Source organism: Diadema antillarum, unplaced genomic scaffold (assembly GCF_040938485.1).
Source record: "Diadema antillarum isolate AM-2024a unplaced genomic scaffold, OU_Dant_1.0 scf00000131, whole genome shotgun sequence".
In the NCBI taxonomy this organism is placed as follows: domain Eukaryota; kingdom Metazoa; phylum Echinodermata; class Echinoidea; order Diadematoida; family Diadematidae; genus Diadema; species Diadema antillarum.
In genome coordinates, this window is record NW_027271020.1 from 788,103 (window position 1) to 801,965 (window position 13,863).

The 13,863-nt window shown below is 38.1% G+C and overlaps 1 protein-coding gene across 1 annotated transcript; it reads right to left on the minus strand.

Moving 5' to 3' along the window:
- Nucleotides 1-5,125: 5,125 nt before the first annotated feature.
- Nucleotides 5,126-9,693, minus strand: LOC139720615 (H/ACA ribonucleoprotein complex subunit 2-like protein). The gene is made up of 4 exons (XM_071631971.1): nt 9,361-9,693; nt 8,251-8,320; nt 7,320-7,425; nt 5,126-5,361 (listed from the first exon to the last, which is right to left on the minus strand). The coding sequence occupies exons 1-4, from the start codon at nt 9,518-9,520 to the stop codon at nt 5,236-5,238; spliced, it is 462 nt and encodes a 153-aa protein (XP_071488072.1). The 5' UTR covers nt 9,521-9,693; the 3' UTR covers nt 5,126-5,235.
- Between the last annotated feature and the right edge of the window lie 4,170 nt (nt 9,694-13,863).

Consider the following 13,863-nt stretch of genomic DNA (forward strand, 5'->3'; position numbering starts at 1 on the left):
ACTATGATCTCCCCCTCCCCAAATAATAACAATAATAATAATAATAATAATAATAATAATAATAATGATAATGATAATAATAATATAATAGTAACTATAATAGGAGCAATAATTGTAGGCCTAATATTGATTATGATAATGTACAGTCTGAAGCAGATGTAGTTCTATATGATATATCAAGCCAAGTTTTGGTGATTAAAAACAAAAAGGAGGGAGCAAAATTATGAAGACGAAAATATCTTATTTTTCTCTCATAACGTGGGGAAAAGAAACATGAAAAAAAAAAACACAAAACAAACCGAGGCCTTGAGACCAGCCGTGGATTCCCGCGGGTGCCCGCGTGGATGCAAGAGCAGGGGGTAATCAAAGTCATAGTGTTAATATCTTCCCGTTTCGACGGGAACAACCTGTGGGCAGAACTTTCGGGGAATCTCATTTGCGTTTTTGGTAATTTTTCCCTGAATGTTTTTGTTTTTTGCCCTGCGGAGGTGGAAATGTGTGTGTGCGTGGGGGGGGGGGATGGGTGAGGGGCAACAAGACAACTGTTGGACTTCAACGGGTGCAAATAACCCCTCGAAACTCAAGTTCTATAATAAAAGCAAGTAGTGGCGGGAATGATCCCTACCAATGGACCGGATCGCCGGGCATATACTACAAAAATGCATTATAAAATTTCTGGGAAGGGTGGTCATTTAGAAGACAGCACAATTAACGAAAGAATGAGAAGACTTTTCTTTTTATTTCTTCAATAAAAATGTGCAAAATCGTATTATGAGAAAAAAAATAAAACCCCTCAGACCCGTGGATTTCCACGGGTGCTGCTAGTCCTATACTATAATACTCGAAGTTGTTGTTGTTGTCGCGGCCTTATGTATTTCCTGTTTTATTTCGGCGTTGCTGGTTTCTCTATCTCCTCCCGAGCCGTCGGCTCCGGGCAGTTGCGACCGGTGCCGTCGGCCGCAGGAGAGTATCCTACATCGAATGGCGCGGGTTTCGTCCCCTCTCCGCCTCCGTGTCGACGTCGAGGACGAAAAAGGAAAATTAATTAGCTACATGCATAATGCATTTTTGTGCGTGACGAAAGAGCCGAGCGTTTCAATATTCACCGAACCTGCGCTGGCCTCCTGCTTTCTCGATCTTACATCTTTTAGCTTGCAGAGACACTGGGGGATACTAAAGATGATGGTGCAGCGAAATCTCTGACATCTTCCGGCGGACGCGCACGCACACACACAATGTACCTCGCAGAACTCTATACTCACTCTACACTGTGTGTATATAGTTCTGTGATGTACCTTTGCCTAGCGCCTCCGCCTGTTACGTGTACTGAATGTATTGACGATGGTTACACGAATCTGTGTGTGCGTGATATGGACTACAAGGGCATTTACGTACAGTTCGCCATTATTGGCGTCCCCAAATGAAAACAACGAACGTTGGTTATGTAATTGTATTTTGCACAACTGCAGAATACTATATGCAGCTCAGGTACGTCATTTAGTTTGCTCGCCGTTTGCTCTCAAGTCCGGTGTCATTGTACGCAGACTGTTTAGGACGCGGCTAAATATATTTGCCGATCGTACCCTTACATATCAGATTACACGCGCAGCAGTGTCCATTCGTTTACTGCAGAGCTGCTGTAATCATACATATTCATAAGATGAGCGGACGTAGAGGAAAACCTCGCTTTGCCGACCGCCTATTTTTAAAATTGCAAGTGGAAATAGAATGTGTGGTTCGATGGTCTATCAAACTAAGTTTTGGTGACAAAAAAAAAAGAGGGAGCAAATGAAGACGAATGCAGTGATGTATATATTTTTCTTTCTTCCATAACATGGGAAAAATATTAAAGAAAAAAAATACGAGGTCGTGAGAACCTACTCACACGGGTGCCTATTAAACCTGATGACTATGATCTCCCCCTCCCCAAATAATAACAATGATGATAATAATAATAATAATAATAATAATAATAATAATGATAAGGATAATGATAATAATGATATAATAATAACAATAATAGGAGCAATAATTGTAGGCCTAATACTAATTATAATGATAATGTACAATCTGAAGCAGATGTAGTTCTATATTAATATGATATATCAAGCCAAGTTTTGGTGATTAAAAACAAAAAGGAGGGAGCAAAATTATGAAGATATATCGTATTTTTCTCTCATAACGTGGGGAAAAGAAACATGAAAAAAAAACCACAAAACAAACCGAGGCCTTGAGACCAGCCGTGGATTCCCGCGGGTGCCCGCGTGGATGCAAGAGCAGGGGGTAATCAAAGTCATAGTGTTAATATCTTCCCGTTTCGACGGGAACAACCTGTGGGCAGAACTTTCCGGGAATCTCATTTGCGTTTTTGGTAATTTTTCCCTGAATGTTTTTGTTTTTTGCCCTGCGGAGGTGGAAATGTGTGTGTGCGTGAGGGGGGGGGGGAGGGGTGAGGGGCAACAAGACAACTGTTGGACTTCAACGGGTGCAAATAACCCCTCGAAACTCAAGTTCTATAATAAAAGCAAGTAGTGGCGGGAATGATCCCTACCAATGGACCGGATCGCCTGGCATATACTACAAAAATGTATTTCTGGGAAGGGTGGTCATTTAGAAGACAGCACAATTAACGAAAGAATGAGAAGACTTTTCTTTTTATTTCTTCAATAAAAATGTGCAAAATCGTATTAAGAGAAAAAAAATTAAACCCCTCAGACCCGTGGATTTCCACGGGTGCTGCTAGTATATATATATATATATATATATATATATATATATATATATATACACATATACATATATATGTGTGTGTATGTATTGCTATATACAGTATATCATATACACACTCATCCCATTACAATATTACACATACAAATATACTTTTCCTGTGCATGACCATAGAATGGATATGCCCCTTTAACACTTGAAAACAAAAAACACAATACACTGTGAGATTATAATTAACAGCGTTAATTACAAAGAGACACATTTCATGTTAACAACTCTAAGTAAATCTTTCTCACCTTGACCTATGGCATCAGGAAATCAATTCACAACTTTGTTCTTTCGTTTTTCTAACAGAGGACAGCACTGATCACTGATCTTGAAAAAAAAATTACCTACTGCTGATCCATGCTTCGAACCAATTCAAAAAAATAAATTAAAGCATATTAGTGAAATTCAACAAATTCTGACAAGTGAGAGGATAATCAGACTATGTCGAAAATCAGTAAAGTATTCTATGGAAGTATTGAATCCTTCTGGCAGGTTTAAGAACCACCTTGGGCATGGGACTCAAACATTGCTTGCAGGATATATGTACATGACTACATGTACTCTTTTGAGAAGTACTAAAGAGACAAAAAATGACCACAACATCAACATCAATCATAATGTGGTGTGCTGTATATTTTATTCATTTACAGTGCAGAAATCATGCATACAGTGCACTCCTGTTATAACGAACATGGTTACAACGAAATTCTGGTTACAATGAAGTAAAAATTGAGGCTGCAACATTATCCACTCTATGTATTTTTATTGTTTATTTGTTGGGTTACAACAAAATTCCGATACAACGAAAGAAAACTGCTGGTCCTGAGGACTTTGTTATAATGGGAGTCCACTGTACTACATTGTATCATTGAAGAAATTTTACAAGCAGAAAAGAATGTTTTTATATCATTTAACATGGAAAACGGTAACACTTTGTGCAAAGAAAGATAAAAAATTATCAGCATTTTATGTTTATGAAGAGAACACATTACAATATACACTGTATGTACAAAATGTACTTCTCCAAATGCTAGTTGTAAGTTGGGCATCTTGTTTTCTTGTTTGACAACTTCCTGGTACAATTTTGTATTTGCATGATCGTAACTATCATGTTTGTTCAATTTGGCAACAACATTTCACAAATCTATAGATATTGATTTGGTTATTTGATTGAAGGTTACCGGCTCTATTGGGGTTAATCATTAATCACTGCATAGCAGCTCCATCGGTCATGCCAGTGCAGTCACATGTCCCCTTGATCAATGTTACTTGGCCATTACAACGGTCATGTACAAATCTAATCAGGATTCCTACTTTAAAATGTTCAATTGAATATCACCAACAAACACAATTAATATATCCCCAACTATTTTTCAAGGAATCACCCTGTGACAGTACTTTTTTTTTTCTTGCATCAATTACCAGAAAGACAGCAAACTGTATGTGTCATTTAGTGCATGTACATCTACGTGTATGGTTAAATTGTTGCCAGTCAATTGTGTAATTCAGAAGTTGTAAGGATGCAATCATGTTGAACACACCAATCTAAAATATTGGAAACATCTGATCATTGAGCGCCCAGGTGTGATGTCATAGCCATTCACTGCAATGGAAAGTGGCTCTCAACGATGTCACATAGCCCGAGTACCTGTGAACACAACAGTTGCTAACCATGCTCGCACCCAATTTTAACCCACTGCTTGAAGCCTTGTGCAGGAATATTATGTTTAAAACTAGCAATAAGCTAGTGACATCATCAACTCAGTACTCTACAGAGACAGCTATCTGCTTTATAAGAGCACAATTTGCAATCGATACTTTTCTTCGCAATAACCAAGAGTGATGATTCACAGAGTTACGTTTAGTTTGACATCAAAGTCATTATACTAGCAGAAAAGCACTGTGGAATCTCGTATCAAACATGCACTAACATAACAAACAATTGTCACCATAGAGTCTTGCACTAAATTCTATTCTTTTTCAAATCTAGAGGCCTGTTTCATAAAGATTGGTCATAGATTGATCTTACAATTAATGCAATTTAAGACAGTTAAACTCGATCTGCTTTTAAATCTGTGCTCTACAATGAAGCATAATTCTGTTTATGAAACAGACGTATGATCAGTATTGATCTTACACTCGATTCACTGATTTAATGCTTAATAAATTGAGCATAAGATCAATCACAACTCTTTCTGAAACACACTCCAGTTTATGATACGGTTATGCTGTAAAAAATGACAATTTGCTGGTCCCAAAGATTTTGTTACATCTAGCATGCATTGTAAGGTACACTGTAACATACAAAGATGAGTACATGTACGAGTGTAGTTTCAAGTTGAATGTTCCTTTTAGTGCTCCAGCACATAAAGACACATGATGAAGAGTTCCATTTGCCACTGGCAATCTCAAAGATAAAGAATTCCCAGGGATGACTGCAAAGAAGCACAGAGTTCTCGTTCATATTGGAGGTGGCAATGCTTTCACCAGTGAGAGGCACTCCTTGTAGCTGTCTGTATAGTCAGCGTGGCTCTTGACGAGAATACAACACGTTGCCCTCTTTGCTCCGCTGGCAGCTCCCAAGTCCTTTGTGATACAGAATTTGAGATACATGTATAATAATGTCATACAGAATTTAGGATTTTATGTCATACAGGGGAAACTCGGTATAACGAACACTGCTACACTGCTATAACGAGATATCGGTTATAACGAGGAAATTTTCCCGGTCCCAAATTTCCTTCCACACAAGTCTATGTAAAATGCTACTCTTATAGCGAGATCGGCTGTAACGAAATAACTGCTATAACGAGATAAATTTTGTGACTTCCAAACAAAGAAAACATAGTCAATCAAACCTGCTATAGCGAAGTAAAGCAAAATGCCTTCGGTAAAGCTTTACTTCGCCTGTGCTATCATCTTCCGAGATTGTAAAGCTTGATGCGCCAAAAACTGTCTTGTATACACATAATCATTTTCTTCAGTGCACTCCAGCTAGCACTGCATGTTGTACGTGTAAGTGTGTGTGTGCGCGCACACTGATACATGCAGAAAATGTGGTGGGACGGCCATATGTATACATGACATCATCATGACGTTTAGCAGGTGTGAGGCAATCTGATGCTGTGATTGGCCTTCTACGTAGGGAATTCCCCATCTTCACACACACGCAGTCATAATGCATACAGAATGTGTCATATACACACACAGCATTGTGCAGACCATATTCAAGCTTTCCACACAACACACACCCATACGATAACCACATACCAATCCACAGACGATCTTGATACAATCGCAAGCTATATAAATTTACAAATTCAAACATCTACAATTGATAAGAAACACATTTTTGATATTGGATTTCCTTGGTGAAAAACATCTTCTTACCCATAAAGGTAATTCCCTCACACACAATATCAAGTTATCACAGTATTGATTGAAATATGATGGGTAGTCCCACATGTGCAAATTAATGTCTTTATGTTATGCCCTCTTTTATGCCTACTGATATAACGAGATATCGGCTATAACGAGGAAAATGACTCGGTCCCGACCATCTCGTTATATCGAGTTTCCACTGTATAGAATAAGTGTTTAACTCTTAATACCTCTTGGGAAACTCAAAGGCATTCAGAATTCTACACAAAAAGAATGTATAAATCTGCAAGCCCCCAGCCTGACCAGACCTCATATCTCAAAATCATGTACAGTGTATTTTCTGGGCAATTAAAAAAAAATCTTTTTTCACATGCATAATATTTGACATATTTTGATGTCATATAATGTAGAAACAATGTTTTGGATTTTTACAATAATGATTGTAATGTGTTAAACATCCAATCAGTATTTTTCATAATCAAAACTGAGTTGTTGTTTTTTTTATATACATTTTGTATATGCCAGTTGAGACATGAGGTCTTGTCAGATACTTCATCTGACAAACTAATGCGCTACCGAAATCCTTGCATCTGATTGGTTGAGAGCAAATTTGTCTGACAAGTTTGTTGGACAAAACGCTTTATGAACTGCCCCCCCTCCAAACTGTTTATTACCATTTCACCTGATACAGTTTTGCATGCTGGAGGACTGATTGTAGAACAGGAACTTGTCATGCTCAAAAGAGTAGATTTTGTGACAGTGAGCATTGAAAAGAAGAGTTAAAAATACACTTGTTTTATGAACAATTTTACTTGCTGACATAAGGGAAAGTGTCAAAACACCCTAGTGAACCATTTTTGACATGTTTTGCATTGTAATCAGTACAGTAGAGATCTACCTGCACTATACTTAAACCACAACAAAGAAATAATTGCTACTCTTAAATGGACAGGCTACTCATCAATACATTGTACCTGCTTATGTAGGTAATAGAGAGTACATACTGTACTGTTTATGACTGTATTGGTCCTCTTTGCTTTATTTCTGTTGTTGTTATTGTTATTGTTATTGTTGTTGTCCTAACCCCACCAGGATCGGTATACATTCCATGCATATTTACCACAACTAAAGCAATACACATCAGTCACCAATATCTAACTCACCGATTTTGATGGCACATATGCATAGGGCAGATCCAAATCTTCACAAACTGCTGGTAGATGGCACATGACTTCAATGGGTGTCACATCCCCAGCAAACACAACGAACCTGAAAACAAGACACATTCATAATACAAACGTATACAAATGAACAACTTTAGAACTTTTTTTTTCTTAACAAATGATATCCTGTTTTGCCATTTTCATTGATATTTCTTTGAATGGCCTACAACAGTGTACACCTAAAATCTGACTTCGTTGCATGTTGCATTTCTAGAAGTCCCAGCTGTTTAAATAGGGCAAAACTGTTTAGCATTGTCACTAATGTCACATAACAGGTGAATTTTTGCAAGCTTGGGCCAATAGATGAGCAGAATAGAGGACATCACTATTTTAATACAGGGCATTATAAAGATATTTTGCCCACTTGCTATGTTGGGCATTTAAGCATGTGTCCAATACATTAAACAAGCAAGTACCCTTTGATTTTACTTATCCAACTATGAGCTTTAGTTGCTCAGGATTATGATTAAGGTGAGCAGGCACATGAACTTGTAGCAATCTGCATATCATGGCACCCCCTTGACTGTACTGCTACCGGCAGCCATCCCAATGGCAAGAATTTCACCAACCCCATCAAAAATTATTGACAGATACTGGTCACTGATCTCAAGAAGTACAGTAGAGCAGTATTCATAAATGTCTGTTTATTTTCACATCTATCTTTGTATAGTTATTTCAGGTAACTGTAATGTACATCATGCTAGCTAAACGACTGCATCACATTTTAATTACAAATTGCATTTCTATGACATTGTGCAACATCTACATGTAAAAGTAACATTTGCCAGTTTCCAACTTTGCATATGAATATCCATGTTAAGTGTTGCATAATCCCAATCAAATCACTTGAACAGACAAATCTTATACCAACCCCTTTTCTCCTTTGCGCAAGAACTTCTGAACTTCTTTCACACCTCGGCGAACCATCTTGACTTTACTAGCTGTAAAAAGGGTGACATTAAATATAAAACAAAAATGTGTACATGTACAACATCAGGCCTAAATGAAAGTTTAATCTCCCATGCAACACGACAAGTTACACAACATACATGTATTTAAATGTCAATATATGATTCTCATAAAAAGAAAAAAATATATATATGCTTGGCCATAATTCACGACCTCATGTTTCAGGGCGTCCTTTTCCATGATTGTATAACAACATCCATGCAAGCTCAGTCAGGGCAGTATCACTATCAGTTCACTGTATTGTTGGTCTGACCACAACACAAGTATTTCTAATCTTTGCAGCAGTGCTAACAATAACATGACTTACAATTTGTATTTAGAAATATAATAAATATTGTGTACATTTCATCACATACTCTGCGATGTGACTGAAACATTGAAGGGATGAAGAAGCCATTCATAGACTTTCTAGATTCTAATTCTACAGTCTCCGCGGAATATATCCCCGACAAGATGCAGTCCGATCTTTCGGTCAAAATGCAGTCTAGAAATGTTAGACTCCATCCAGGGCCAGGGAGGTGTTTCACAAAGAATTTAAGTCGGGCTTAAATTTTAAGACTGACTAAATAAACCAAATGGTATGCTGTGTGTGTCTTGTATCAATGACAATGTATTGTTGCTCAACTTTCTAAGGAAAATGAAGATTTTTCGAGACATTTGTCATGTAGCCATTGAAAATACAAGATAAGATAAAGAACATTAAAAACAGTGAAATTATTCTGTTAACATTAATGATAAGCTGAAGTGTGGGATGATTAAGCTAGTGAAATGGAACAGGGAAACAAGTGGGTATACCATAACTTTTTCGTACGACTTCGTGAAACACCCCCCGAGAGGGTATTCGATATTCTGCAGTCGACTCACTCATCACTCAGCCCACCAGGCACCAGCCAGGCCACACTATACGCACCAGATCAACTGTTCTAGCTAGAAATCTTATCGCAAATTGTTGTTACCATTATGACTGGCTCTGTCAATGGCATATGGACATTGTTAAGTCAGCCATTCTCACCTTTCTTTATCACTTTGTACAATTTTTTCGTCAACTTTCTCGAGGCCATTGGGTTTGCAATGGGCGAAACTCTCGACACAAGTTCGTCATACGAAAGCTCTGGCGTCTGTTTGTCATCTGACTGTTCGTCACTAGCACTTTGGGCAGGTCCGTTCTTCATTTTTCGTGTATCAAATAGATGTGTGACGATAGTGCAAAAACTATCAATGGTAGTACCACAAAGTCCTCTCAGAACCAACTTTCTCTCAGAGTACGGTTGGTGGATATTCGCAAAATTATTAGACACAACAAAGTCAAGTGGTGGACAATTTCAGTCAATGCTCCTGCTATGGGTAATCTGTGAGCGCTTGCAGAATAAGCGCAGCGAACGCCGCGTTGGCTCATGCCACACACCGCACTGTACCCGTGGAACACATGCATGGTACGCATGCATGCAACACAACATGTGCTGCACGCACGCTAGGATAATTATCCTATCTATGGCACGCCAAGAAAGAAACAAGAATTTCTAGTCGGAATTTTGGATAATGCTCGTTATTCCGATTCCGAAAGGCAAAGTCTCTATCATTATTGGGACTACACACGTGCGTAGAGATTCGTAAAATGAAATCATAATGATAACGATAATTCTATGAAACGTTCTTATCTCTAGGGTTCGCTAACCGAATGCGGCCCCACCAAACGGCGGTATCGCGGGGTTGATACAGCGATGGGGCCGATTTCCACGGCACAGCATCATTCGTCCTTCTTTCTTTCTTTCCCCCTTTGTTCTTCTTTTCTTTCTCACTTCGGTCCAATATGCGGAAGGACTTCCATATGTCGCTCGACTAAATTAACCATAAATGCAATCCTAACTTAACCCTAAACCTAACCCAACCTTGCATGCTTGCCAACGCACGGTTACACGCGCACTGCTTATTTTCGCTATTGAAGAGGCAAAATCGCTCCCCCCCCCCACCCCGATTCCCCAACCCCCTAGCTGTGATGGCATGTACCATCAAGATTGCAAACTGAAAAATAAACAGACAAATACCAAAAAGCAAATATCAAGCAGACAAAAGCTTGGCCCACCTCTATGATGAGGGTTGTTACTGTGAGCCACTTAATTTCTGACCAGCGTCCTCCACCGTTGAATATTTTTTCGTAAACAATTTATTGTCTTTACTGAAAATCATCATTGCTCAGGCCCGTAGCCAGGATTTTTCAAGGGGGGGTGCGGTCACTAAAAAAACGGACCTTCGGTACCAATACCAATGATGACACACACACACACACACACACACACACACACAATTATATATATATATATATATATATATATATATATATATATTCTTTGGACGACCGAACTACAAAAGTTGTATAAGAATTTGCGCGCGAAGCGCGCCGCAAATTGTGAATTTTGACTGTTTTAATGACGTTTTAAAGTCTCGAGGAAATTTGTATTACGGTATTTCATCTAGGAAATAGTAAAAACTCATTTTGCCAGGAAGTTGCAAAGTTTAATTGTGTTCGAGACTCTGCGCGCGTAGCGCGCCGCAAAATTGAGAATAGTGATTTTCCTGGTGTTGTTTTAACTTTTATTTTTTCTATTGTATACCCGCGTTAGCAGGCCTGAAGCCAGGATTTTTAAAGGAAGGGGGGATTGCGTTAATTAACAAAACGGTCCTTTGATACTGTCCCGGGAGGGGTAGCGACAATTAAAAGGTGGACACCATGCTCATACATGGACTTTCAAAATGGCCCCTAAACGAGTAATGATCATATGATTTTTTCGGGCCTTTAAAAACAAGTATTTTTTAAAATGTTTCCTGCACCCTAAAGAAGTACTTCATCATGATTGAACAATATACCATTTTCCCAAATTTCGGCCTTTTTGATACCCTTTGATTATATACGCTCGTACATCACACTTTCCATCTAATCCGTGAGAAAAAACGACCCCTATTACGCGTTTTCTTTAGCGAGTATGGTCACGGTGTCCACCTTTCAGTTGGAGTTTTCCATCCCATTGGATGCTGTTTGGAAGATGAAACATTCACTTTACTATACAGTATCAGCCGTTGGTATGCGAGTTTGTCAAAAACGAAAAAAAATAAGAAAATTTTTAAAACAAAATAAATTGTAAATGTGAACCATTTATATTTTGCCTCCTTGTGGTAGGATATTTCCAGCATTTCCGAACTTTCAAATAATCATTTTAGATTTAATGATATTAAAGGTAGTAGATCCGATTCGCAAACATCTCCAATATCAGTCAAATGTCATATTAACCATCATGCTAAGAAGGTTTTCTTTGTGAAATTTGGAGGTCAGTGAAATTCAAAAATTAAACATCCGTTAGCCACTGGAAGAATTTGAGTGCAAATTCAGACCTCAGGCTTAGTGCTCAGATGTTTTCCTATTATACTGTGCACACTAAGATACATACTGGAATGGTTATTTCTTATTTATTAAATTATAGTAGCATATTTGGTTACTAGCTGTCTCTAGGCATTTTCGAATTTGGGCTACAAAGAGATCCACTACCTTTAAGTTAGAAGAGAGATGAGTAAATAATGATAAAATAAACAAACAAAAAAGAATGAGTTTCTTTTGTAATACTATCTGACAAACTTTTTACTTTACCATTTTACTTCATAGCTCAGCACTTTCCATTCTCTCTCATACCCTCTTACCCATTACATTTAAATGAAATACAACTAAAATGAGTTTGCGTGCCTGCATAATACTCTTTGGAAATTATAAGTGAAAATGTTCTTAGGTTTTGGCTCACTTTAAAATGAGAACCAATAGAACTGTCACAACATGAGAAAATGTATAAGTAATAATCAACACTACATTTCCGAATTTGGCCTGCAAAGAAATCCGCTACCTGTAAGTTAGAAAAGAGATTAGTAAATAATGATAAAATAAACAACAAAAAAAGAATGAGTTTCTACCGCCGTATCCAGAACAGAGCCTGAAACGGTGCAGGCTCAAGAAATCGTTTGTACTAATACGTCTTGAAGTACTGTGTGATACTGTTGACTCAGACTTCTACAAAGCTGTAAGTGAGAATTTTAACCCAATCCGGCTCATTACCTGTGTTTTTTATGAAAAATATGAATAAGACGCGTCACAATGCAGTCTAACGCTCTCACAATGTTATCATACATAGGGTTTTTCCCTGACTGTTTTTACTCCGGAGCTCTTGCAATATTCAGGCTTTTGTAATACTATCTGACAAACTTTTTACTTTACCATTTTACTTCATAGCTCAGCATTCTCTCCCATACCCTCTTACCCATTACATTTAAATGAAATACAACTAAATTGAGTTTGCGTGCCTGCATAATACTCTTTGGAAATTATAAGTGAGAATGTTCTTAGGTTTTGGCTCACTTCAAAATGAGAACCAATCGAACTGTCACAACATGAGAAAATGTATAACTAATAGAGAACTGGAGTAAGACAGGCCTTTCATTTTGTTTTGTCTCTCCTGATCGTTCGTAAGAAATGCTAATTCATGACCACCTATTCACAATTTGATTGGAGCATGCATTCATAATGGAAAATAGTTGACATAATAATCTATCCCCAGGCATTATCATGCCAACATGTACTTATATATACATGTACTATATCTTTGTGAGACGTACAGGTAGATATAAAATGTCTCAGGTTTTCGATTATAGTAATTTCGAGGAAATTTCTTTAATTTTTATCATATATGTAAGCTTGAGGCTATTAGATTTTCATCCACTTACCTCTGTTCCTGTGAAAAAATGCAAGTGTCAACCTCAATGTCATCCACGAATCGCACGTACTCGGGCGGCCAGTGGAAAAAAAACACCGGTCACACGCGCCAAGGGCCATGGCATGCAGTGCCAATACAATAATAGCTCGCACAAATTGATACATAACATTTGTGTTTGTGTGCATGGGGACGATCCGATGGTTCATACAACAAAAGGGTTTCGTAGAATTATTTTTAACATTGTTAAACGTACTCTTCCACATTTACGTAGCATATAATGTGTCTTTATATTTATTTGGATTGTTATCTTGAGAATTGCTAAAAACCGTTATTATGAAAAAGTGGACCTTTCAGAATTTGGGGGGGGGGGGGTGCGTACGCACCCGACGCACCCCCCCCCCCCCCCCCCCCCCCCCCCCCCCCCCTGGCTACGGGCCTGATACGTCTTGAAGTACTGTGTGATACTGTTGACTCAGACTTCTACAAAGCTGTAAGTGAGAATTTTAACCCAACCCGGCTCATTACCTGTGTTTTTTATGAAAAATATGAATAAGACGCGTCACAATGCAGTCTAACGCTCTCACAATGTTATCATACATAGGGTTTTTCCCTGACTGTTTTTACTCCGGAGCTCTTGCAATATTCAGGCTTTTGTAATACTATCTGACAAACTTTTTACTTTACCATTTTACTTCATAGCTCAGCATTCTCTCCCATACCCTCTTACCCATTACATTTAAATGAAATACAACTAAATTGAGTTT

What these genes read in the sequence shown, in the direction of transcription:
- LOC139720615 (XM_071631971.1), bottom strand. Translation starts at nt 9,520, where the DNA reads ATGAAGAACGGACCTGCCCAAAGTGCTAGTGACGAACAGTCAGATGAC. An exon ending in GTACAAAGTGATAAAGAAAG is followed by an intron (nt 8,321 to 9,360) that starts GTGAGAATGGCT and finishes CCCTTTTTACAG; the next exon opens with CTAGTAAAGTCAAGATGGTT. An exon ending in CATATGTGCCATCAAAATCG is followed by an intron (nt 5,362 to 7,319) that starts GTGAGTTAGATA and finishes TGTATCACAAAG; the next exon opens with GACTTGGGAGCTGCCAGCGG.